The sequence below is a fragment of the Dermochelys coriacea genome, chromosome 13, assembly GCF_009764565.3.
Source record: "Dermochelys coriacea isolate rDerCor1 chromosome 13, rDerCor1.pri.v4, whole genome shotgun sequence".
In the NCBI taxonomy this organism is placed as follows: Eukaryota; Metazoa; Chordata; order Testudines; family Dermochelyidae; genus Dermochelys; species Dermochelys coriacea.
In genome coordinates, this window is record NC_050080.1 from 8,074,230 (window position 1) to 8,100,303 (window position 26,074).

At 42.6% G+C, this 26,074-nt stretch overlaps 1 protein-coding gene across 2 annotated transcripts; it reads left to right on the forward strand.

Annotated features, from left to right (window-relative positions):
- The first annotated feature begins 207 nt into the window (after nt 1–207).
- On the forward strand, nt 208–26,074 carry GATA5 (GATA binding protein 5). Of its 2 annotated transcripts, none has more exons than XM_038369859.2 (7): nt 208–657; nt 2,262–2,989; nt 7,144–7,319; nt 20,918–21,043; nt 22,397–22,484; nt 23,589–23,713; nt 25,147–26,041. In XM_038369859.2, the coding sequence occupies exons 2-7, from the start codon at nt 2,464–2,466 to the stop codon at nt 25,300–25,302; spliced, it is 1,197 nt and encodes a 398-aa protein (XP_038225787.1). In that variant the 5' UTR covers nt 208–657; nt 2,262–2,463; the 3' UTR covers nt 25,303–26,041. The 2 variants fall into 2 exon arrangements, with proteins under 2 accessions (XP_038225787.1, XP_043351753.1); XM_043495818.1 differs by having other exon boundaries at nt 520–657; nt 7,150–7,319; nt 25,147–26,074.

The window sequence follows — 26,074 nt, forward strand, 5'->3', positions numbered from 1 at the left end:
CCCGGTTCTTAATAAATACTAATAAAATAATACGAATAAAATAAAATAAAAAAGTATAATTAATAGTACCAGTGGCTCCCAGCCAGTCAATCGACTCAGCCAGGGAATCGCCCTCCCCCCCCCCCATTCCACTAACAGTGCAGCAAAATTCCTGCAAACAAAAGGGACTCCAGTAAGAAATAAATACCTAAAACACATGCCCCTTGTGCAGCCCTGCGAGTTAAAGGGGGCGATTCACTCCCCGGGAGTCTCTCACCTCCCCCTCCCATGGAAAGTTTGTCGCTGGAGGTTGGTTTTGGGAGACACCCAATCCTTAGAGAACACAACGGCCTACCTAGCCGGGGGGGTCACGTGATCCGGACCATACAATTGCCCTGCTGTAAAGCGAAGGGAACCACTTTAACTTCGAGATTAGCAGAGAAAGGAGCCAGTTAAAGCAGATAGGGGAGCTGGGTCAAACCCTATCAGAGCGATACCACTCCTTTCAAAGGGGAAGGCGGCGCGGGGGGGGGGGGAGCTAAAGTCACCGATTCTTTACTGGGGAGGGAGGGGGCAAGCCGGTCCCTCTTTTTGCTGGAATTTCCCCGAGGATTTGGATTCAGCTGCTTCTTAATTCCCACCCAGCCATGCACGGTTTTGCTCCTTCCCCGCTGCACTGTAAGTACTTCTCTGCGAATTTTATCTGCCAGCTGTCCTTATCTCGGAGATAATGCCTCGGGAGTCGGGAGGTTTCCCGATGGGATTCTGTTAGCTTTGCAAGGCAGCTAGTGATATTGCTCCGTGATTTACGTGGTCTCTGATTTGGGGGGGGGAAAAATCCCATTTTCAGATGGTCCTTTTATAGAGGGGCCAGATTAGGATTATTTTGCTTCTTATCGAGGAAGCGGCACAATCCTGGTGTGGAGAGGAGCCTTCCCTCCCACCCCTACGCAGCAGGCCGGCCGGGAGAATTAGCAACACTTTGAATTCTTCGCGTTGGGTTCTCATTCCAAACGATCGGTTTCATGCCACGCTTCCTGTTGCTCCTGTGTGCAGCAGCCGATCTCGTTATCTTTTCACCGAGGCCCATTATTTACAGTACGGCCACGATTGCTGAGTTGTTTTTAAAAAGACACCTAATTTGCTGACTTCTTAAAATCACCGAGGAAGTTGTAGGGTAGTGGTGCGACTTCTTACTGTGGCTCCTGCATAGACTGTGATGGCTGAAAGCGAACAGTAATCTCTCTTCCTGCCAGGGTTAAACGCAAATGGCGTTATTTATACGGCAGGAAAGTCTTTTCGAATAGTGTTGATTTTATGGGTTGTGGTTTGTGTTCATTATAGAACGATTATTCCTATTATTTCATCGGTTGAAAAATGTATCTTCAAAAAAATAAATAAACCAAGAATCAGTTACAGGAACATATTAAATGTTTAAAACGACCGCAGGGTTTTTATTTGTCCAAATCGATGTTGTAAAGAAAAAGCAAATCACATTAGACAACTTCGCGAAATTTACACGGAAAGCAGAATATTCCTGAAGAAATCCTTTAAAAAAATCTTGCTAACAAAAGTTGAGAGCATTTGTTTAAAACACAGAAGTACCCCGTTTAAAATACTGTGTTATTGTATCTAGCCTAAATGTAACGTTGGGACTTTGAGTGGAGCTTCTATAGATAGATACTGTAAAGCAAAATCCAGAATATGTATTATCTACTGCAAAGCCAATATTTATAAAAGTAACACTATATATTTCAATACATATGATGCGAAATATACACAATACATATAAACTATATATTTTGTTTTTGATCGTGCATTTGTATATAACTGTATGTGTGCTATACTTGTATATGATCGTGCATATGTATATAATTGTATGTTTTGTATATTACATATGTTGGATATGTGTGTTGTATTATGCAATATAATAATATCCAATATAGTGAATTTTCTCTGTAGAATGAATTATTATGGATAATACTGGCAAACTGAATAACTAAAAGGGGACTCAGTTCTGAAACAAACATCTGCATCTGGTAATAATCCAAACCTTTAATTCTCGCCCGGTGCTTCTTTCCATCCTCATTCGTTTCGTCGTGTTTAGCTGCGATCTCCTTCAAAGAAGACGTGTTAAAACATCCCTCCTCTTCACCAGTGTTCGTGTGGAAGGGCAGGTGCAAGAGGCTGCTGCGAACCAACACGGGCTTGTTTGTTTTTTTATGATCTAATAGTTGTGCCATTAAAAAAAAAAGTCATATCTGCCTGCTTTCACGTTTCAGGTGCCTGGAACTGTTACTGACCAGAGCCCGAACATCTGGAGACAGCTGCAAGGGAGCAGCCCAGCTTCTCATGTCAAACTCCCAGCCCTGGACATAGGAATCCTGAAGCTACACGCCACAGAAAACTTCTGCACCAACTGAGCTGCCGCTTTCCCCGACCCACGGCTGCCCCGGGCCTTGGTCCCGCTTTGGAGGATATAAAATGTATCAGAGTTTAGCCCTAGCCCCCAACCATGGGCAATCGGCTTATTCCCACGACTCCAGCAATTTCCTGCACTCGTCCACCAGCTCCCCGGTGTACGTGCCCACCACCCGGGTGCCCTCCATGCTGCAGACCCTGCCTTATCTGCAAGGTTGCGAGACAGCCCACCAGAGCCACCCCCTGGGCAACCACCCGGGCTGGGCGCAGACCGGCGGCGAGGCATCGGCCTTCAACCCGAGCAGCCCTCATCCGTCTTCGGGCTTCCCCTACTCGCACAGTCCGCCCGTCAGCAACAACGCCGGCCGGGAGGGAGCCTACCAGAGCCCGCTGCTCCTGGGCAGCGGGGCCAGGGAGCAGTACAGCAATGCCTTGGTGCGCTCGGTCAATGGATCCTACTCCAGCCCCTACCCTGCCTACGTGAGCCCGGAGATGCCTCCCTCCTGGACCGCGGGACACTTTGAAAGCAGCGTCCTGCACAGTCTCCAGACGAGGCAGGCTGCCTTGCCGGGCAGGAGATCCACTTTCGGTAGGTGACCGCACCTGGGCCCTGGTGCACCGCAGAGCCCAGCCCGGCTGAGCCGCCCGCGGCTCCCGGCCTCTGTGCCCCCTTCCCGCCTCCCAGGAGCCCTCCCTTCTGGAGGCCCTGGGGTAGGTTTAGCTATTTTTAAAGATGCAAATGATTTGTAAGGCACCCACTTCTCTAGCAGAGGAAGACGGGGGTTTCGGGGGGGGGGGCTTGGACCCACGCCGGTTTGTTTTTCCAACCCATTGCTCGTTTCCTGGGGGGTGGGGGGAATCCACTTTTTGAGTCTCCCGCTGGAGCCAATGGACGCTTCAGTGGGCAGTAGGATCCGCTCCCTAAAGTGCTGCTAGGAGCCTCATGGAAACGGAAAACTTACAAAAAAGCACCCAGCGTGTTCATGCATGGCCCGGTTCTTGTGGTCAAAGTCGCGCCTGACTCTGCCCCGCTGGAGTTAATGGGACTAAATGGGGTGTCAGGTAATGGGCGCAATGAGGCAGGAGAATCTGACCCCTGAGTTTTAAGTGCACCTTAAGGAAAAGATGGTTCTCTAGAAAGACCTCCTGTGTCTTTAACCCTATGAAGGGTCCAGTACTGGAAACAGCTGTTCCCTCCCCTCTCCAGGCAGGAACTGGGTTGTTGCCACGTGAATGCCAGTATATATATATATATATACTATATATATATAGTGCAAGAAGATGAAAGAACACGTTTAAAAAGGAGAGTGATTTCCCTGGAGGAGAGAAAAATGGAGGTTGTTTAAACGCCTTGCCCTTTACCCCAAATGATCTCTCCTTTCTACAATATCGACTTTGTGCCTCCGCCTCAATACTTGCCCTTGTGTTTGAATTAGGAGGGCAGATTTATAGCTCCTTCCCTTTTAAGTAATTTATTGTGGTAAATTAGTTTATATTTGAACAGACTCTTGGTCTCCTAATTCGCCTTCACCCAAACAATTCCCCAATTGCATCAATCTGCTGCCTCTGGAGAGACAGTGAAATCTAGTCAGGCGTTGAACAATAAAACCCACTTCAATTCGTTTTTATCCACACGGAGAGCCCTTTTAAATCAAGTTCCTAGCCAACTTTCCAGCTTCTCCCCCTCCTCCCCCCTGACCCTTCCCGGTCTGCTAAATAAATAGGATCAGCTCTGGTTTATAACTCATGGGTCTATTCTTCTCCTAAGATTATGTTTTGAAAAGTACTTTAAAATCCACTTCAGGATCTCATCCTTCTTATTATCTTTACTGCGGTGAATCGAATTATCTTATCTCTCTAGTAAGAACAAAGTAAACTAGGAAAAATGCCTCCACTCCACGTTTCTTACGAACTTTTCCAGATTGCGGGTCCTACTTTCTTTTATTGCACGTTAAACAGCTGCTTCTTTATGATTTCTGGGAATCGTTTTTATTTGCCTTTGAAAGTAATGTACAATCTTTTTTTCCACTGCATTAGCTGGATCCCCGATGAGTTGAATGTAACTCTTCAATGCCCCTAAAGCAAATATTAATCCCATAGAAATCACCCCAGTTTATAAACTACCCTCTTTTCTGTTGAGAGATGTGGATTCCTTGCAAAGTCATTCTCTGTGCCATGCATTTTGTATGTTATTGGCCTTCCAAAATGCAGTGTTCAAGAATCTCTTTTAGTTATTTATTTTTGCTCTTAGATCATGTAAGCGAGTGTGAAGTGCCTTAACACAACAACAAAAAGTCTAAACTTTTCTTTTTTAAGGATCGCTTCTTTAATAAGTCCAAAGAAGGTTAAACCAGGAGTGCATTTTTATTTGGAAAGAAAACAGGCAATTTTCAAACCACGAATAACAGCTTCTTCCAGAGTGGGAGAGGGAGGGAGTTATTTCAGAGGGGGAAAAAAGAGGCTTTAAATCAACTTATACTAAGACTGAAATAATAGGGGTTGTTCTGTATCGCCTGCTTGTAAAATAACTGAGGCAAAAATATATAGCTGGGAGATACACAAAGCTAGTCAGACAAACAAAACGTTTCACTTTCCCTTCTGATATCTGGAAGAAGGGGGTCAGATCTCACTCTGAAATGTCTAGTTAAGTGCCCCATGAATATATAATATTTGGGACTTAGGGGAAAGTATACATGTGTACCTATGTGCAAAATATGTGTATGTATGTGTTTAAAACCCATGTCATCCTTGAGTGTGTGTGTATATATATGTGTGTGTGTGTGTGTGTGTAAAAGATGTGCTTGTATGTGGGTATATATGTGTGTACACACACAGCACATTGATTTTATATTCAATTTATTTTACATGTATGTTCTATAGCCACATAGTATGGATATATAATAGAGTTAGATGTGTGGTGTCTACAGCCATACACAACTTCAAACTCCTCCAGCGATGGTACTGGGAGCTGTAAGATTGACTCGAGAAAGCTGACCCCCCTTTCCCCTGTGAGTCTGTCATTTGTCAGCTCGGAGCTCTAGGTGTGATTGATACCCACAGGCCAGCATCCCCCGAAGTTGTACATCAGCCATAGACATTCCACCAGGCCTTCCCCAGCCTGCTTGTCGCCACCAGTCAGCAACCAACACCATTTGATTGAAATCAGGAAAGTCTTCCAGTTCCCTCCCTCCCGCCCCCCTCCTCCTTTTATCATCTTACAATAACATCATAGCGATCATTTATTTTTACAACCGAGCTGGGCTGCACCCGGCCCGCTTCCAGCCACATGAGAAGCGGTTTCTGGGGAGTCCGCAGGGAAATGAAATCAAATCAATCTTCATTATCACCCCTTGTCGGGGATATTTATTTTTTTAAAAAAATCATTAAATGATACATTAAAAGGTTAAGTAAAAAAGAAAACAGGGGAGAGGGCGGGGGCTTCTTTCTCCTTCTTACCCAGATCATGGAGACAGGTTAGAGCGCTGCTAAAAGCAGGGATGGGGTGTAACTGAAATAGGTCCTTGTGAGCAGATCCCCTCTGGTGCTTTGCAATGGAGAGAACTTGATCCTCAGCCCAGTGAAGCCGATGGGAAGGGTCCGGCTTCAAAATCCAGACTCCCAAAGAGTCGGCAGAAAAGAACTTGGTCTGACACATTCGCCTGGATTTCTTTCTCTCTCTCTTGACCCCGCTGCGGCTGGAGTCAGTGGGAGTTTTGCAGCTGACACCCCTGGGTCTGACACTTCTCGAGGGTATGAAAAGTGGGAGACCGGCTGATTGACGGGATGGGCAAACCGACCAGGCTATTTGCTGCCATCTCTGCTTAAGCAGAACTCCCCTCTTCATAGCCCTGGGGCAGGGGCCCTCAGCTATTTCCGCCTATGATTTATTTCATACTGGGGAAATCCAATACAGGTGCTGTGAGGAGAAATCATTGAAGTCAGTAGCAAAACACCCTTTGACTTCCCCGGGGCCAGGATTTCAAGCGTGGTGTTTTCACCTGCGAACTGGAGGTGGGCAAAACTGTCAGTGACTCCAGTGGGAGTCCTGTTAGGAAGGGATCTTCCCATAACATCTTATTTCTGATCCTTATTTACCATCGCTCTCAGTCACTTCCCGTGCCGGCTACCCCTCTGATACTTGTTCCCATGCACTGATTCCCTCGCCCCACACCGCACTGGGCCGTGTCCCTTCTTCCAGCGGAGTTTCTTCCCGAATCATGGTATCCGTGGCGCACTGGAGAGGTATTTTCAGTAGTGATGTTACAACTATTTAGGGAAAACAAGCTGGCCGGATCCTGGTAAGCCAGAGACACACAGCAAGGTGCTTTGCTGGAGCCAGGAGATGGCGGACAAAAGCCTCAAGGCCGGAGAAAAGTTCTGCAGATTCTTTGGTCGAAGAGAAGCCAGACGCCCCGGTGTGTCTGACACTTGGTGCCCCGGGGCTGTTTGCTCTTGCAAAGAATCGTATTTAGGGAAGTAGCCGGGGGGGAGGCAGTTAAAAGTAAATTTCAGTGGCACCTGAATGCGCAGCAGCCAAATGCTCTCCCATAGCGTCCCCCAGAGCAATCGGTGCTTAAAGGCTAGGGAAAGACGTTTTGCCTTTTATTTCTCTTAAGACAAAACTGGGTTCCTTTGAGGACAGGCGCGCTGGCTCTGCCTAGCCCGGGTCGCTTGGGATCCCCGGGGGGAAGTGACCTTGTCCGGGGAAGGGAGCGAGCGCCTAACCAGCTGCGTTTGCGTCAGTTTCAGAGTACTTGGAAGAATTCCCCGGGGATGGCCGAGAGTGTGTGAACTGCGGGGCGATGTCCACCCCGCTCTGGAGAAAGGATGGCACCGGGCACTATCTGTGCAACGCCTGCGGTCTCTATCACAAAATGAATGGCATCAACCGACCGCTCATCAAGCCACAGAAGAGGCTGGTAAGGCTGGCAGCCCCCAAAGCGCCCATCTCTTTCCCCCTCTCTGCCGCAGCGCGCTAGGGACGTGGGGATCTGTGCCAGCGCCAGGCTATGGCTAGAGGGGGTGGTTTGTGCGCTCCGGCGGGGAGAGGCGAGTGAGGTGCCTCGGAGCTTTCTTCTGGGGCTTGGAGAATTAAAGGTCTGGCCCCTGAGATGTTGCAGCTCCGAGGACTCCAGCTGAGAAGTGAACTCGTGAGTGCTAAGCAATAATCCCAGCCATATTTGTGCCGTTGGTCGCTGGCGATCGATCACGCACGATGATGATGATGATCTTATTGTTCATGAGTCGTTAGCTATTATTTGCTGGTGTAAAAACAGCGCGCCCACCCCACCAGCCCAGCCTGAGGCGTTCAGTAGGTAAAGGTGGAAGGATGAAGTGACACAAGCTCGTTACAAACGGAGATATTTTAAAACCTACTACTTCTGTGCAAGTTTGCAAGACAACTAACTAGCTATTTCCACACCTACTGCACCACTGGTGGTAGTCCTACAGGATTGATTTGAAAGGACAGAAAGCGATAGGTTAAGAAACCTAAGGTTTACATATTTGTATGTTTCCTCGGGCATATGATTTATCGAATCCGAATAGAGTGACGAGCTCTCCCCTCAGTCGTTCCCACAAAGAGAAATACAGTGTCTTGATTTTTGCAAAGATAGTCTTTGACAGTGGCATACAGAGGTGTAACCCCTTAATCGAAATCTAGAGCTGAGAGCAGTTGGGTGCTTTCGTTTTGCAAGGTAGGATGAAATTCACATTGATAAGCGCGGGTTATCTTGTCCTCTTTCCTCTCTCAGTCCACTTGCCTCGTAGTTCAAACAAAGGACAGGGTTTCTTGCCAGTCAGGGGGAAATTTTTAATGTTTGGGGCTGTATAAAACAGAATCTAAAGAGAGAAGCAAACTATGTCATGTCTGTTTTTGTTTTGTTTTTAATATGACCACCTTATCATTACCCGGGGACTGACCTTTCTCAAAATATTTTTTATCCCTTCTATCAACAGAAAGTCTGTGTTTAAATTCAGGGGAAGTTATTCAATGTTCGTTTGACATATTTTGACATTGTTCTTTAAAAAGAAAAGAAAAAGCCCTGAGCTTAGTTGGGATTCTAGTGTACAGTGGCCAGTTAAAACAATATTGTATGTTTATAGTGCGGAAGAAGTGAATTTGCTTTTCATGTCAATAATAAAATTATCTTTCCAAAGTTTTGCCTCTTGAGGCCCCTGAAATTTTCTGCTATAATGCCTAGAAAAAAAACACACACCATATTTTGGAAGGCTACCAAAGATAGATTAAAATGATCTATAGAGTGTCTGATTGAACCTCTGTTGGGTTTTTGATCACTTTGAGTTTATTTTATTGGGATAAATACATGCGGGCACATGTATGCATTGCTCTCTTAGAAGTAAGGAGTAGACAACTAAGAATCTACCAAAGGAAAATACAGCCAGGTTAGCTAGAGAATAAAAAAAAATAGATATTAATGTGAATAAAGATCTCAAAAATGAGGGTTAATGCTATGGGACTGTATTTACATTTAAATGCTAACATGAGTAGCTGTGGTTTTCTGCCTCCAATGTATAAGGACCCCTTCCAGTGACAGGTAGAGATCTATTAGGACCCTCCTAGTTACTTAACTTGCTTGTTATTGAATGCAGGAATTCACAGCTCCAGACACATTGGTGGATACAGGCTGATCAATTACAAACATGTATGAACTCTGAGGATATTTTTAATATTGCTCTCAAACAGGAAAGGCCTGGTTCTGTGCATAGAGCTCTAAGTGTGCATATCACCGGTCCAAAGCTCCTTGTGCATTTCTGGGTTTGCAGAAAAGTTTTCCCATGTAGGCTCCCCAAGAGAGAGGTTTGAGTTCTGCCCTTCACGCAAGTCACCAGCTCCCACCCTCCTGTGCTTCTTCTACAGTCAGTTAGTACTGAAGTCAGTGGGTATGTTGCCTGAGCATGGCTCTTCAAAGAGGCTGGTCAGAAATCATGGCTACCATGGTGCGAACTGAGAGGAGCCTTTTTTCAAGCGAGCACCATAAAAACATGGGCAGTAGAATGTTTACCGGATGCGTGGGCCCCATACAAAGTCAGGAACCACTTTGACAGCTTGTGGCTGAGGGTTATTTAAATTAGCCAGCTGAAAAATGCAACCAGGGAGTTACTAGTGGTGTGGCATGTGCCTGTCCTTGTGAAAACCTTGACCAAAACGAAGGCATTGCCTGTTGGACACTAGCTATTTGTGTGTTCAGTGGAGAGGCTGATCTTGCAATTCTGATTCAGGGGAATGAATAGCCTGTGCTCAAGGATAAAATGCCTACGGTCTCAATTTAGGACCAGACCCAGCTCCCATTAAAGTCCCATCAGGCCTTTAATAGATTGAAATAATGAGTATATCTTAACAATTACTCTCCATAGTGTAAATGCCCTCAGGACAATAGGAAATTAAATGACATGCTACTAAGCAGTATTTTCAGATTAAATGTGCCTCACAATTTCTAACCATTTCAATGATCACAAACACATAGAATAGGCATAGTATCAGGCTAATATATAGTAGTGCATGCATCTAAATAGACAAGCTGATTATCTATCTACTAGAATGCATGTTATCACCTCTTTCTAATTTACTTTTTAGACTGGGCTGAATATGGAACAACAAGTTAACACTGATCTAGCCTTACTTCCATTGAAGTCAGTGAGAGCTTTGCCACTGATTTAATGGGAGCACAATTGTCCCCGGTTAAATAAATACTGTAGGCTGGAATCTCATATAGTCACTGGTGCATTTCTGGCTGTCAGCATTGGCTGAAGGATAGGTTACAGTTACTGTGTTCATTAGTTGCTGTATCTTTTCAGATTAAAATATTAATCTTACAGGTATTATACATTGGATTCCATCACAGTTGGGTCTCCTTGCAAGGGGGAGAAGGTGTGTCTTTTCATGTAAATTCACCTTTGATATTTGGATTTAGTTGTAAAAAGTTTCACCTTTTCACACTGCAGTGATTGGAAACAGAGCTCAGGGCTCGATCCCTCAAACTCTTAATCAGTCAAGTCCTCCCACCAAAATTAGGGAATATCACACCAGTAAATATAAAGTTTCAGTTGGAAATAGATTTTTTTGCTAGAGCTTAGGGTATGAATGCTAATGTAAAATCCCTATTTTTTACACGTATGTCTCCAAAAAGCTGCAAAGACATTTGCACATTAACTGTGTACGTAATCTGTGCATGTGTGTAAAGTAAAGCCTGTGTGCAAGTGTGTGCAGAATTAGGGTTTATCAATAAATAATTTGGTAAAGACCCTAGTAGTTTGGTATTAAAGATACTGTTATAGATATAATGTAACAATATGAATAGGATACTACACTCATTACTCAGGTAAAACTCTCTTTGAATGTCAATGGACAGCTTTGACCAAGAATTTACAGGATCAGATCCATATAGCTCAGGGATCCCTAAGGAGCCCATTTTCCTTTGCATGATGATAAGTCTTACCAAGGTCACTATGCAGGGACTTTGGTTTTTAACAGAATATTTCTATGAACAATTATAATCTCTGTGCAACATTTGTATTTAGTGAACCTCAGTGTAAATTGTCTGTTTTCTGTCATATTGCCTTTGAAGCTTTGTTTACAAGTTATCCAGGCAGATGCGATTTTTTTTTAAATTAAAACTAACGTGTATCAGTTAAACTGATTTAGAAGTCTACTGCCAATTTTTTAATAAGATTTTTAATGGATTCCAACTTCTTATTATAACCAATTTCTTAAGAAAAACAACTGTTTTAAAATGTAATTCTTCCGTCAGCCTTGCTGTGATTTGCTTTCTGGTATTTATTGATATCTTCAAAGTCAGTCACTGGAAATAGTAAAGATGCTTGTGTCTGAATTAGAGCTGGGCAGGAACTGGATTTTCTGTTTCACAGAAAGTTCCGTGCTTTCAATTCTTCCATTCCAAAATAGAACAAACCCCCCAAAATGTGAAATTTCCCATTAAATGAACATTTAAAAACATTAATTTCAGGTGAATGGAAATGTTTCGTTTTGATAAAAATGAAACATTTCCTTCTGATTTTGCTTTTTTTACATTATGCATAATATAATATCAAAACAAAATGTTGTTTCAAACCAGAAAATTAAAATGTTGCATTCTCAAAATGGAATATTTTTACATCAATAGAATGCTCCATCCCATTATTTTAAAACATAATTTCATTAAAATCCACATGATTCCCCAAAACGTTTTGCTTTCAGTGAATCAGCATTTTCTGATGGAAAAACATTCTGTCAGAAAACTTCCGACCAGCTGTAATGTAAATAGTGTCTGTATACTGGGGCAGATTCTGATCTCAGGTATACTGATATAAATCCAGAGCAACTCCACTGATTTTGAAGACCTTTTTTGTTGAGAGAACTGTGTAACAAAAAATACCCAGGATCATATTCTGATCTGAAAGATGCTGGCATTGTAACTGACTTCACAACAGATGTTTCTCAGAGTCTTTCAATACATATAGCAGATGAAATGGAGACAAATAGGTTGCACCATTATTAAGGGTGCATAGAGTTAGGGAAGGCTAACTCTCACACCTTTCCACTTGTGTACTATGTCCAGGCTGCCTAAGGACACTGGGGCTATTTTCTATGCTGCAGGGGGTTAGACCTGATCACTGATCACCCATCCTTTATGCAACAGCCTCATCAGTAGAGCTGGTCAAAAATTTGCTGATGCTATGGTTTTCCATTGGAAAATGATGATTCAACAAAATCTAAACCATTTCACTAGAATGTATCAATTTCACCAAAAAATCCAGTAGGAAATCATCAAAATGCTTCATTTTGACAATAATATACTAGAATATAGTTGAAACGATAAAGTCAAAAAATGTTTCGATCTTATCAAAACTAAAGGGTTCAATAAGGTTGAAATGAAATATCTCAGAATATTTTGTGACATGAACATTCAGAGATTTAGACTTTTTGACCTGATTTGAGACAAAACCAAATTAAAAATCCCAGAATTTCCCATGGGATGGAAATTCAATTTTTCAACCAGCTCACCCCATAAGAGGAAAAGTGATCAAGTTCGGGGTGGTTTCAGAGCACAGTCCCACTTATTGCATGTTCTGAGCTCAAAACACAGATGTGTAACAGCCATTTGATATGTCCAGCATCACTTACCTACCATAATCCTCCGCCCCAGATCAGGAGGAACTGTTGTTAGGTTGTTATTACTGATGGTATTTCCAAGCTGGGGGATGTAATGTATTTGCATATGTATATATTCAAAGCTCCAGGCCTTGCTGCATTGGGATATGCTACTAAGGTATTTTGTTGAAGTATTAGGACTTATTCATTGTAGGGGCTTTCCTGGTACAGGCCATCTGCCTAGCACTGGGGAATCATTACTGACTAAATACTTTTAATTCCCAGTTTTTAGAGATGTAACAGCTAGGACTGACAAATGGAACTAATCTAACGTTTAGATAAATCCTGATGTGTACAAGCAATCCTTCTTCTGACCAGCCCCAAATCTCAAGCTGTAGAGGTCTACGGCCATGTGCAAAGGGTACTGCACACAGGCCAGGTGTGTGTCTTAGGCCTTGTCTACACTACTGGGGAAATTCGATCTAAGCTACACAATGTCGACAAGAGACATTCTCCCATCGATTCCCCCTACTCTTCTCAATCTGGTGGAGTACAGGAGGCGACGGAAGAGCAATCTGTGGTCGATTAAGTGGGTCTTCATTAGATCCGCTAAATCGACCACTGATGCATCAGTCGCTGCTTGTTGATCCCCCGGTAGACAAGTGTAGACAAGTCCTTAGCCTGTCTGGAAGCTCTCACACAGCTCCTCTCCCTCACTCCCACCTCCCAAAGACTCCCTTTATCAGACACATGCATGCATAGCCTCTCATTTTTAGAGTCCAGGCAGTATCCTATTCATGTCAGCATTCACGACCATGTGAAGGATTTTCTCCAGCCATGGCAGGCCCTGGTAGGGACAGGGTTTTACACATATAAGGTCTGATTTGTCATCCATTGAAGTCAATGGCAATGTTCTTATTGATTTAAGCGCTGCGGGGTCAAGCTCCTAGTGAAGCGAACCTCATGCATCTCTGCAGTTTCGGACACTTGAAAACACGAGCTGCTCGTGACAGCTGCTCTTTTCATTGCAGCGATTCCTAGTGCATTTTTCTCCAGCTGAAGTCAACAGGAATCTTGGCTGAGCAAGGAGGGTAGTAGAGACTAATATCATTTGGATTTGTCAGGAAAATAAATGGTCAGGTCTGATATATTTACATTTTAACGAGCCACTGAGCATGTAACACCCATTCCCCAGAGGGCTATACATGCACAGTAACTATTTTTCATCATTTTTAAGCAATTATTCACAAACGATTCAATACTGTGAGCTGGAAAGCGAAAACATTGGGACCAGCTCCTGTGATCAACTCCATGTAGGCAGACACTTGTACCCACCTGGAGGCCTGTGAACCAGAGTTTCTGATTGCAGGATCAGGGACTGGTCTATGGAAACTCACAACTCACATTATTTACTTGTTCCCATAATATAAGAACTAGAGGCCACCAAATGAAATTAGTGGGCAGCAGGTTTAAAACAAATAAAAGGAAGTTCTTCTTCACACAGCGCACAGTCAACCTGTGAAACTCCTTGCCTGAGGAGGTTGTGAAGGCTAAGACTATAACAGGGTTTAAAAGAGAACTGGATAAATTCATGGAGGTTAAGTCCATTAATGGCTATTAGCCAGGATGGGTAAGGAATGGTGTCCCTAGCCTCTGTTTGTCAGAGGGTGGAGATGGATGGCAGGAGAGAGATCACTTGATCATTACCTGTTAGGTTCACTCCCTCTGGGGCACCTGGCATTGGCCACTGTTGGCAGACAGGATACTGGGCTGGGTGGACCTTTGGTTTGACCCAGTATGGCCATTCTTATGTTCTTATGTACAATTCCCATTGACTTCAGTGGGAGTCCCCTGCACAGTGCTTTGGCCCTAAGGACGCAGATTTTCAGAAGGACTTAGCTCCCATTTAGGCACTAGAAGTGCCTTTCAGGGTAATTCAGGCACGCAGAGCCTTTTTGAAAATCAAGCCATTAGCGTCACAATGGGAGCTGATTGGCACAGAGCCCTGGAAAATCTAGCCCTTAATGTCAGATTCACACTGGCATTTTTCTACTGGTATTTGAATACTGTCATCATACAAAAAACTGGGTGTTCGGGTGATTTAAAAACAAAGTGACTGGTCCTCCAGCAGGCCGATAGCTGGATGACCACTTCCTGCTGCAGTTACAAAATCCAGTCTCCAAATGGGGAAATGGCTCTGCCAGCATGGAATAAACCAGTCTCTCTTCTCCATAAGCAAGATCACTTGAAAAAAGAATACAGTTCTCCTCCCATTCAATCAGTAGCAAAACTCTCATTGTCTTCACTGGAGTCAGGTTCAGGACCACCTGGGAAACCGGTTTCAACCCCAAGGAATAAGGCAGAAGTGGGAGGCTAAAAAGGGGTGAAACTGAGGATGGCTGTGCTCTCGTTCTAAGGGCATGTCTACACTACAGCCGCTTCAATGGCACAGTTATGGCGCTGTAGCCGTGCCGCTGTAGTGTGGACACTTCCTATGTGGATGGAAGGTTTTTTCCCTATCCATGTAATTAGTCCACCCCTCAGAAGGAGGTAGCTAGGTTGACTGAAGAATTATTCCATCAAACTAGCCATGTCTACACAGGGGATTACGTCAACCTAACTACATTACTCAGCAGGATATAACATTTTTCACAGCCCTGAGCGACATGGCTAGGTTGATCTAACCTCTAAGAATAAACCAGGCCTAAGGGGCCCAGTATTGCCATCCCTGTGTAACAAACCTTCCACTGATATAAGCTCTGCAGAAATGGGTCCTAAGCAATTGTTAACAACATTGAGTCTACATTAGTTACCAATAGTTGAGTAAAGGGAGCTGGAGTGAGCTCTCAGTATACTCCAGGAAAAGGACCCGTGTCTTCTTGTCCAGTTTATCCCTATTGTTTTCCCTTTGTTCCTATTTAAAGTCTTACAACAGACTTGGTCCTTGTGGTTGTTGTTGTTTAATTAACTTTGAAATATCTGAGCTGAACAAATTCCACAAGGATTAATTTTTAAGATGCATGTTGTCATCCTAGGTCTGATTTCCCCCTGCCCTCCATAAAACCATTGCTTAAACTCCCAAAGCTTTTAAAAAAAACAAACAAAAAAAACCGTCAAGTTTCAGGGTTTCACATTTGCTTTGATTTTGCTAAGTCCTAGACTTTAAAAAAAAAAAAAAAGTTTTCTGCACAGAAATTTCCTGTGCAATATCCCTGCATACAGTCATCACTAGTTGGTTGGTAGTAAAAGAGTGCTGTACTTGAACCAGTGAATTCAATGAAACACTAAAGTCTTGTTAAGATGGGGAACCATTGAATTACACTCCCTTACAATGCATAGAAATATATACTTTGTAATAAAATAATGCTCTGTTCTCTTTATCTTAGGAGCTTCATTCTGTAACCAGCCTAGACAGATATTTCACTATGTATTATTTTGCCTGCTGGGTATGCTGCTTTTACTATGCAAAATTGCATTAAAATAAAAGGCATATTTTGCACTAGAGATTTCAATATGACTGCACAGTAGTACAGCAGGAACGATATTTAGCAGTTCTGGATACAGGAGTGTAGTCATGTATATGAAGTTACAGTAAGTAAGAATCATACAGTTGCTAGCCCATTTTATATGATACGGCAATGTTCTGTAAGTAGCATAAGCAGCAGTTTTGCGACATATCCTTTTTTATCTTTGAAATGAACAGAATGCAACCGTATTGATTTCCATAGAAAGCTATATTACTTAGTGATGGGCTGGGACGGAATTTTGTTTTATAGAGCATCTTTCATAGTCAAGGTATCTTGAAGGACTTTACAAAATAATAAATTAGGCCCTGATCCTGAAAGCACATGTAACTGTGCATATGTGAGTAGTCCCATTGATTTTAATATTAAGCTAATGCATAAGTTGTGATGCTGTTAACAAGCAGCTCGGAGCTCTGGCTCAAGCCGAAGCCCCAGAATCCCTGAAGCAGGATTCTCAGCCTAGGTGGAGGAATCTCTGTCTCTCCAGCAGGGCACAATCCTGCAGCATGCTCAGGACACGCCTGATATCTGTCAAACCCCACAGCAGAAAGGCTGGATGCAGGCCTCTAATAATGCAGTTTTGGGTTGACCAAAACTATTAGCAAATCCTAGTCAAATTTGGTGAACAGTTTCACCCAAAAAAAGACACAGAATTTTTGCCCCGAAAAAGTCAAAATGTTTCGTTTTGACATTTTCAAAATAAAACATGATGTTTTGTTTAGAAATGTAGCTAGATTTTTTTTAAAGGGTAAAAACACCCAAAATGAAACAAAACAAAATGTGGGTGGGGGGGGGGGAATTGGTTTGGGTCAAATGAAACAAAATATTTTTCAGATTCTTTTGGTTTGGCTGCCAAACCAAAAAGAATCAATTATCTTCTGGCTCTATTCTTATCTTGGTTCTTATTCAGTGAAAACATCCACTAATTGTAAGATTGGGCCCTTTCTGAGGAATCAACTATTGTCCAAGTTACTGAGGTTGTAATTTTTTTTTTAAGGCAAACATAGAACTTTCCACTGCACAGTGGCACAGAAAAATACCACATGGTTACTGCAGCACCTCATGAAATAATTTCAGTTGAGCATGAATATCCACATGGATATGTTCCATGCAAGTTATTGCACTATTAGCAAAAAACCAACAAAGAACAAAAAAGGAATTAAAATGATTACATTGTTCTTATAATAAGAACAATGTTCTCATGAAAATCTATAATACCAGTCACATTCTGAGCTGAGAAAGCAGGTTAATTCGATAGAGAGGTTTCAGAAAAGAGTTACTATAGCCATTATTTAACTCTTCATGCGTAGGTAATGCCACTTATAACATCCTTTGGGGACCTTGACTTGGGGTTTGAGGTTAAACACCATGTTAACTGATGGGTATCTAGATCTGTGCAAAATGTATGGTGTGTTTTGATTAACTATCGCATTGGTTTCAGTTCATGTGATTTCCCACCCCTTGAGTTTTAGGCTCATTTGAAGCTAGAATGCAAAGGAACTCAAATTAATAATCCCCAGCTCTTATAAAGCGTTTTTCATCAGCAGACTTCAAACTTGTGTGTTTTGCAACACTCTGCCTTGTGTCTGGGTTTGTGTGGTTTCATGAGACATCTCAGTGATCCAGATTTCAGAGGTTTCACAAAGGTTCATTTGACCAAGAAGACCTACCATTTGCCCACATGTAGCAAACTGTCTAATGACCCCGTTCCCCAGCAGTCATGCCCATCTAAAGTGGCAACAAGTTTTGACTAGATGTTTTGGGGGTTCAAAGGTATTTTCTGTGAAACTCCTCTTCTTTCATTTCCATGTTCTGAGTTTCTGATGGCTTTGTGGTTTTCTTCAAACACTCAGCCAGCTCCACAGAGGGACCATCCTCTGTTAATTCTGAGTTTCTTGGGCCAGTAGCTCTGTTAGACCTTCATGTATCTAACTTTAGCATACATTTTATTAAATACACTCAGACGAATGATTCCAAGAACTTTATCAGCAGCAGTTGGCTGTTAAGTGCAGCCCATGAAGGGCTTTTTGTTTAAGTGTATGCTACATTTATATAAATAAACACTGGAGTACAATGTTGAAGTCAACAACTTCCTAGACAAGGTCAGAATGCTACAATGGCGGACTTTGGGTTGGGGGTGGGGAAGGGCAAGAATGCTCTTTCTTTTAAGTAAACTGCTGGGAAATTAGTAATAACATTTTGTACCTTTTGTCCTTCAATAAGCAAAAGTAGCCTTGACTGTGTCTTTCTTGCTGCAGTGCAAAGTTAAATCACAATGGGCAACTTCAGAGAAAGTTTAAAGTTTTTTAGACCCAGTGTTTTGGTAACCCTGGGCCTGATCACACTCCCAGTGACTTCCCTAGGAGAAGGAGATGGTCCCATGGTCTGTAAAATTATTTGAAACAACCATTTATTAAAACTATCTTATAGTTGGTTCTGAAATGCCATCAGTTATATATTACTCACTCTTCCGTCACAGAACTGTTAGGTGACTGCTGATGCAAAGATTAAAGAGTAGGAAGGATTTTCTACTGAGTTAGGCACTGAACTGGAACTGAGGAGATGTGGTTTCTATTCCCAGCTCAGCCCCTGCCTTCAGACTTGTCTACATAGTGCTTTAGTCCACACAAGAGGGTGTAACTTTTAGTCTGTGCTAGGCTATCACACACTAAATGGCCCAGGTGGACCCTGCTGGTGCACACTAATGTAGTACAGTTTGAAATGGGACAACATTAACGTGCACCAGGGAAATTTTAGTGCGCACCAGCACAGTCCACACGGGCCGTTTAGTGCACAATACCCTAGCACAGACCAAAATTTACCCCCGTACGGTGTGGACTAGAGTGCCATGTAGACAAACCCTTTGTGTCTGACCTTGGAGAAGTCATTTAATCTACCGTGTGCCCCAGTTCCCCATTTTGTTTAGTGGAAATAGCACTTTCCTGTCTCGCAGTGGAGGGAAGCAAATAAAATCCATTAGTGATTTGAGGCTCTCAAGTACGAGGGTGATGAAGGCTATAGAAGTATCTAGATAGGAAGACCACTTTGGTGCCAGGCCTAGTATTGGAATTCAGTGGTCAGAAGTGCAATTTCAGCAAGTCTGACCTCATGTCATGAGAGCTACTTGATCATCCAGGGCAGTGGGTCCAGCCCCTCAGGTAGTACTGATCCTGCTAACACTTAAGGATGGTACTTTCCAAAGCTCTCAGCACTGGCCTTACTCTACATCCAGTCAGGTAGAAGTCCCCCTGTCTTCAGCGGAGACAGCTAGGCCAAAACCAAGCACTTTGTAAACCCTCCCCTTAATACCAGATGTGGTCCTTACTACTGTGAGTAGGCCCATTGGCTTGCAGTATATGCTGCTTCCATGGGACTATTGATGATAGGAGACACTATGGGACTGTTTGCAGGCTGGGTTGCGCCAATTCTGCAAGGTGCTGATCTCTTTCTTCTCTAACTGAGTTACCTGAGGATGCTCAGCTCCACACAAGATGTGAGCTAGGCAAATGGGGCCCGATAGCAGTTAAGGAGACATATCTGAGGGCAGGATTTTGCCCAGGTTAGCTATACCAGGTATATCCATGACCCCATCCCTCCTGCTCAGGACAGAAATTGCTAGGGAAAGATTTTGAACATCATCAGATTCTTTTCTGTGCAAAAGTTAATCTGCTTGCATTTTAGGGTTATGTTTTGACAGGTTGTTTTTTGAAAAATAAATAATGTATAAAGGAATATAATGATCTGCAACAAGTTGCTGAAGCTGCTTCACTTAGCAACCAGTGACTCAAGAGCTTTCTGTCACTTTGCCCTCCCTGTCTTCTGAAACTCAGATCTGATCTGCACTTAGCAACTAACCTTGTAAAACGTTTCATTTTTATTCCTTCTCCCCTTACCCAATTTATCACAATGCTTAGTAATGATGTGATGCAATAATGGGAAAACAAAACAGATGTGGAATTCTTTGTTACTTGCATCACCCAACATCTATCTCCGTGATGAATTAACATTTTTGTCCCCAGGCTGAAGAACATCACTCAAACACCTGAATGTGGCGATAGTCCATGATATTAAATATGGCACCAATATGTTTACATTTACTGAAGACTCCTGTTCAAATAGTTGGAATGCCTAGCGCTAAGAGACATTAAAATGAAACGCCCATAAGTTGACAAGCTAAAACCCTGTGTTGAGAGCCCTGAATTTCCCACTAGCTGAGAACACGATTGACAGAGACAGGCCTGCTGCTTCTACAAAGTGTTTCTGCTTCCAGCTAAAGAAACATTAGCTTTGGGACTTGTCCTGCAGTCAAGCCACCCACAAAAATTGGAATTAATTAGTGTTTGGAAAGTGCTTTGGGCTCTTTAGATGAGAGGCGGGAGATGCAGGAAGTGCAAAGGATCATTCTTTTTTTATGAACCTCTTCCAAGCCCAAACACCACTGATGATTTACTCCAGAAATCAGTCTGGCCCCCATTAACTTTAACAGTTAATTTAAATCAACAGCATTTTTCTATGGAGTTTGCAAAATTTCTGCTTTCAAAACATGGATAATAATTTTTATAAGACTCATCTTCCCTCCGAGTGGATCACTTGGAAATTATCGCACCATGTTATGAAATATTATTTCTCAGAACATATTTGTTTAACATTAGTGGAAGGGATTAAAAGGATGTTTGCCAGATTTATCAAGCTTCATAAAAGAACATTTGCAAATCAAAGTGAGCTCACTGGATGGCTATTTCTTTGATGTGAATTTTGTTATCTTGTGCATTTAGTCAACATTTTTCATCGTCCAGGAAATCAGTGTAATTTGAGATTTTTCCTTTTCCTCCTGCATGCAAACTCTTACTTTTCTTTTTTTCACGTGTGGGGTTTTTTTTAGTCTTCATCGAGACGCGCTGGCCTTTGTTGCACTAACTGTCACACAACCAATACTACCCTCTGGAGACGGAATGCAGAAGGAGAGCCAGTCTGCAATGCCTGTGGATTATACATGAAACTCCATGGGGTAAGGCGCTCATTTATCCTCCATAGGAAACCATATTGTCTTTAATCATTTCCCACCAGGTTTAAAATATCCTGCCTTCACTTCCTATTGGAAGGGGCAGCTTTATCCAGTCAAAGAATTGGAAAGAATTCAGAAAAGAGCTAAAGGAATTATCTAAGTCTGGAAAACATGTCTTATAGTGAGGCACTTAAGAAACTCAGTCTGTTTTGTTTATCAAAGAGAAAGTTAAAAGGTGATTTTTATCATGCTCTACAAGAACATACATGGGGAAGACATTTCTGATAGTAGATGGCTCTTTAATCTAGGAGGAAAAGGCATAATGAAATTCAATGGTTAGGAGCAGAAGCTAGATAAATTCAGACTGGAAATAATGTGCACATGTTTAACGGTGTTGATAATTAACTATTGGAACAATTTACCTGTGGACGTAATGGATTCTCCATCACTTGAAGTCTTTAATTCAAGGTTTGCTGTCTTTCTAAAAGATCTGCTGTAGATCAAACAGAAGTTATGGGCCTGATGTGGAAATTACTGGGTAAGGTTCTCTAGCCTGCGTGATGCAGGAGGTCAGAGTAGATGGTTATAGCAGACCCTTCTGGCCTTAAAATCTATTAATTTTAAAGACGGCAATGCTTCTTTCCTTTCCATTATCTCAGGGACACCAGTGTGATTCTGTTTCTGCTAACATTTTAATATAAATGTAGTGGATAAGAAAGGTGTGATTGCTAGCCTGGAGTCCCCTGTTTCCATAGAACAGGTACCTCCAAAGTAGCAGCAGGGCAAACTTTCCCAGACCAGGACTATGCACCTGCCCAAATGCACCTGCATTTCTAGAGGAGACAGGATGGTTTAGTCTCCACACCCATTCGATTCTTGGTTTCTAGCAAGAAGGGCAGTTAGCGCCAAGTTGTGGAGGTGGTTTGACGATGTTTATCCACTCAGGGCAGGAACCTCTAGTGAATTGTCCATAGGCCACAAAGCAGACTTTGTGCTTCAGCCTGGGCCAATTTGAGCCAGTGCCCTAGAGGTTAACATCTCCCTATCCCATGACCATTCCCTGGGAGACATCCAGTGCCCCACACACTGGTGTAATTTAATAAGACACAGTTGCAAAGGTCACTAATAAATCAGGAAAAGGAAAATAGGAAATAATGGAAAAGAACAAAATTTGTGTAAAAGCCTCAACTGTTCAGCCTTATGCATCTTCCAGCCAAGGCCTGTTGTGGAGAAAAATAGCACTTAGTGAAGGACAAGGTCTTTGCATGAGCTACAGTATGTAAATATAAAAGTAACACAGATGGCAGAGCTCAGTACAATACACTATTAATGATTCCAAACTTTGTGGGTGTCAAGGTGCCACGACCTCTGGCAATGAAAAAGGAAAGCATCCAGACAAGGAAAAGGAAGCCTAAAAACATTACCAAAGGCAAAACCTCAACAGGTATGGTTCTTTTATTATTCCTCCCTATGGCTTAGACTCTAAGCAGGGCCCAGTGTTGTCAGTGATTCTACAGCTATGGAATTGGCTAAAAAGTTAATTCCTGCTACAGAATATGCCTGCAGAATCTAATCTTTCCTGCAAGAAAACAGAGTGTCTTTTAGTCTTTATGACTGGAAGGAAAACCCTGCAGATGCGAGCTGATACAGTGTTGTTTCCCTGAGCCTCAGACGACAGTCCCATTCTTCTCATTGGGGTGTCCACTCATGTTGGCGATGTAAATGGCAGTGTTGTTAGCTATCTCACTGCTGGGCATTTTAGAAGACACATGCAGACACTGTATCCCTGGCTGTTGGATGGATGGAGTATATAAGGGTGGGAGCAGTAGGGCAGCCGGGTATTGTCAAGAGTTGCTGGGGCAGAAGGATGTAGGAAAGGTTAAGAGAGGATTTAAAAAATTCCCCTCAGAAGCACTTGAGAGAGATCTTGTCAATTTCACTTTGCTGCTATATGCCTCCATGCTGCGCAACCCATGCTGGGTTCCTGAACAGCAACTTCAGCAGCAAGGGTGTAACTGGTGTAAAGGGGAAAGGCGGGGGCTGGGAATGCCTCAGATGGTCTGCTGAGCCAGTGAGGGGAGTGCCTCGTGTTGCACTCAGCAGCAACCCTCTTGCTGGTTTAAGAGTGAGGCTGATGGACTCTGAAACTATTCCAGCCCTCTTCAGTCAAATGCATGATGAGAGCCAGGCTGTGGGGCCTTTAGTGTGATGGGTGTTAAGGAGGGGAGCAAATGAGTGGACTCTTCTCAGGGCTCTGACAGGAAGGGCTACCCAGGAAGAATACCGTTCATGTCTGTCACATGTCTCCCTCCCTCCCAAGTACCTCTAGCATGTCACTTACCAATCAGTTCTGTTTTTTCCATGTTTTATCTGAGAAAAAAACAAACAAATTACCACACAAAGAGTACTCTCATGCTACAACAATGCCTTGAGATAGGAGATTCTCCCTTAAAAAAGTCCAGGGAGCTATTAAAATATAAATGACTGTTTCTTTGACAACTGACTTATGTGTCTGCTACTTTATCAACTGGTAACTGTTATCTTTCAGGGTCTACAACTTCAGCCACTAACTCCCCTTCTTCCATTACAAACTCGGACAGCACCGTCACTTTAAAAACCGAACCCAATGTGACATCACAGTACCCAGGACAAACCATAGTGTCAGTCTCCCAGGTAAAGCTTGAGAACAGAGAGCTATTTGTATTTGTTTGTATTGATTTTTTTGACTAGCTGGTACTGGACTAAATAGTTTAACTGTCTGTTGCTATAACAAGCCAGTTTCATAATTAGACTCTCCCATCCACACCTCAACCTCTCTTCTACCCCTAACCGCACCTTTTGCTCTGAAAACTATTAGGCACAGATATAAAGGGTCGCCACAAGTTTTATAATTTGCATAGAGTCCAGTTCTACCCTTCTACAGAGTACACAGCTTCAACTTGCATTGATGGCAGTGGGAGTTATGTCTATGTAGGTGGGCTTGATTCTGATCTTGCTCCATTGTAAATCAGGAATAACACAATGGAGTCAATTGAAAACCAGTGTAAGTGAGATTAGGAACTTGCAGAGTTCTTGACAGCTTTCTAGTCAGACAGGTATATACTTACCTGTATGGAGTTTTCTTTATTGTTCTGCTGGCAATTAGAGTGTATCTAACACTCATGAAAGTGCAGCACAAAGAGTGTTCTCTAGAGATCATTCGGTGTCAGACCCATTTCCTGTCTCACGAGTTTGTCTGGATGGGTTGCATTGGGTACACAGATTGGTGCTTTGTTTATCTGATGGAAGAGATGGCTCTAAATCAAAATGTTCTGACTATGCATCATCTTTATATTGGACCTAACCAAACCTCTAAATCTGAATATGTCTGAATTTAAGGGAAGTTCCGACTGAGATCCCAACTGTGAGACTTGGTGCCCTCTCTAGTTTATAGTAGAGGTTCTTGGTTGACATTGATAAATTTGATTGGTGTTATGGTTATAAAGAACATACATGTGCCCAGAGATCTCCAAACTGGACACATTCAATCTATCAATCAATCAATCAATGAATCAATCAATCAGTAGAGCCAGGTATAGCAAAGGCTTCTTCCAGAGAGCTCTGCTAAGGCACTTTAGTCTTAGAATGAAGCAATCCTCTTGTCTATTCTCGGGTTCTCTTGAGCATACAATTCTGCTAGGGTCTAATCTATCATATTCATAATCTGTCATATTCATACTACTAAATTATAACAAATCTGACTATTCTTTTGCTGATGACATGGTGTGAGTAATGGGTTTATCTTACATCCCCTTCATTCATAATTGGAACACTGTCAGCTAAGTTGTTGGGGTTTTCAATAGAGCCTAAGGAAGATAGGCGTCGAATTCCCATTACGTTTCAATGAAAGTCAGACACCCAACTCCATTAGGTTTCTTTGGAAATCCCATCCTAAGTGATTAGCTAGACAATTTTAGAGCTAGATTATTGCATCACTGATTGAAGACAAATACAAATAAATAAAAGTAACTGTAACTCAGTGTTCTTATTTTGAAACTGCTGCTTTAAATATATATTAAAATACATCTGTGGCTTTATAATAATTCTCCTTATCATAATCTTCATAGGCTCAAAGCCAGTCGGATGACACACTGGCCAGCGGCCATTCCGAGTTCAAATTTGAACCTGAGGATTATGCCTTCACTTCTGCTACCATGACTCAACAGTCAGGACTAAGCATTCCCCTCCGTCAGGACTCTTGGTGTGCACTGGCATTGGCCTAGAAACAAGGCTTCCAATAAAACACTCTGGACCAACCTTTCTACCTTCCCCACTAACGGATAAGAGTCAAAAGAAATGGCTGCCTTAGAGCTTTGGGACTGAAAGGTTTCAAGTAGTCAATATATGATTCTATGTTCAAAGACAGATTTCTCTCAGAGGCTGGAAGTGAAAGCTTAGAAAATGTTGGCTATACTTGGCCAAGTTCATTCTTCCTGACTGACTGGTTCTGTGGTACTCTCACCTCTAAAAGCTTTCACTCTGCAGAAGTGAACTGGAGACGCCTCCCCAAAGCAAAAGAAATGGGGATATCTCTCTTTTCATGAGGAATCCTTTATCTTCCTGAGATGAAACAAATAAATACATCCCAGAATCTATGTTTATTCACGATTATTTGTCCCTTCTATGACTCCTCTGTGTGCAATTTCTTCCACTTTCCAAAAGACTGTGATAATATAGCACCAAGTAACTTAATTCTATTAACACGTAAACTGTGTTGCCTTCCTTATGTTTACTGGCCATGGCAGGAAAGGAAAAAAAGACCCTGTTGTTTTAAACGTATGCTGTTTTATATTAAAAACAATCATCTCTATAGAGCATTAGCTTCTGAAGCATTTAGTCTCTCAACACTGATCCCATGAGTCATTCATGAGATAAACACGCTGCTCTTCCAGTTCTATCTCCAAAGAAAGAATTTCTTTTTCTTTTTAGGCAAACCATGTGACAAAAATGGTCAAAAAAGATTCCGATAATAAAAAAAAAAAACTTTGAAATGTG

Excerpts from the sequence above, each read along its gene's own strand:
- GATA5 (XM_038369859.2), top strand. The coding sequence starts at position 2,464 with ATGTATCAGAGTTTAGCCCTAGCCCCCAACCATGGGCAATCGGCTTAT. Across the intron at positions 7,320-20,917 it reads TCAAGCCACAGAAGAGGCTG|TCTTCATCGAGACGCGCTGG; the intron begins GTAAGGCTGGCA and ends GGTTTTTTTTAG. Across the intron at positions 22,485-23,588 it reads CAAAGGCAAAACCTCAACAG|GGTCTACAACTTCAGCCACT; the intron begins GTATGGTTCTTT and ends GTTATCTTTCAG.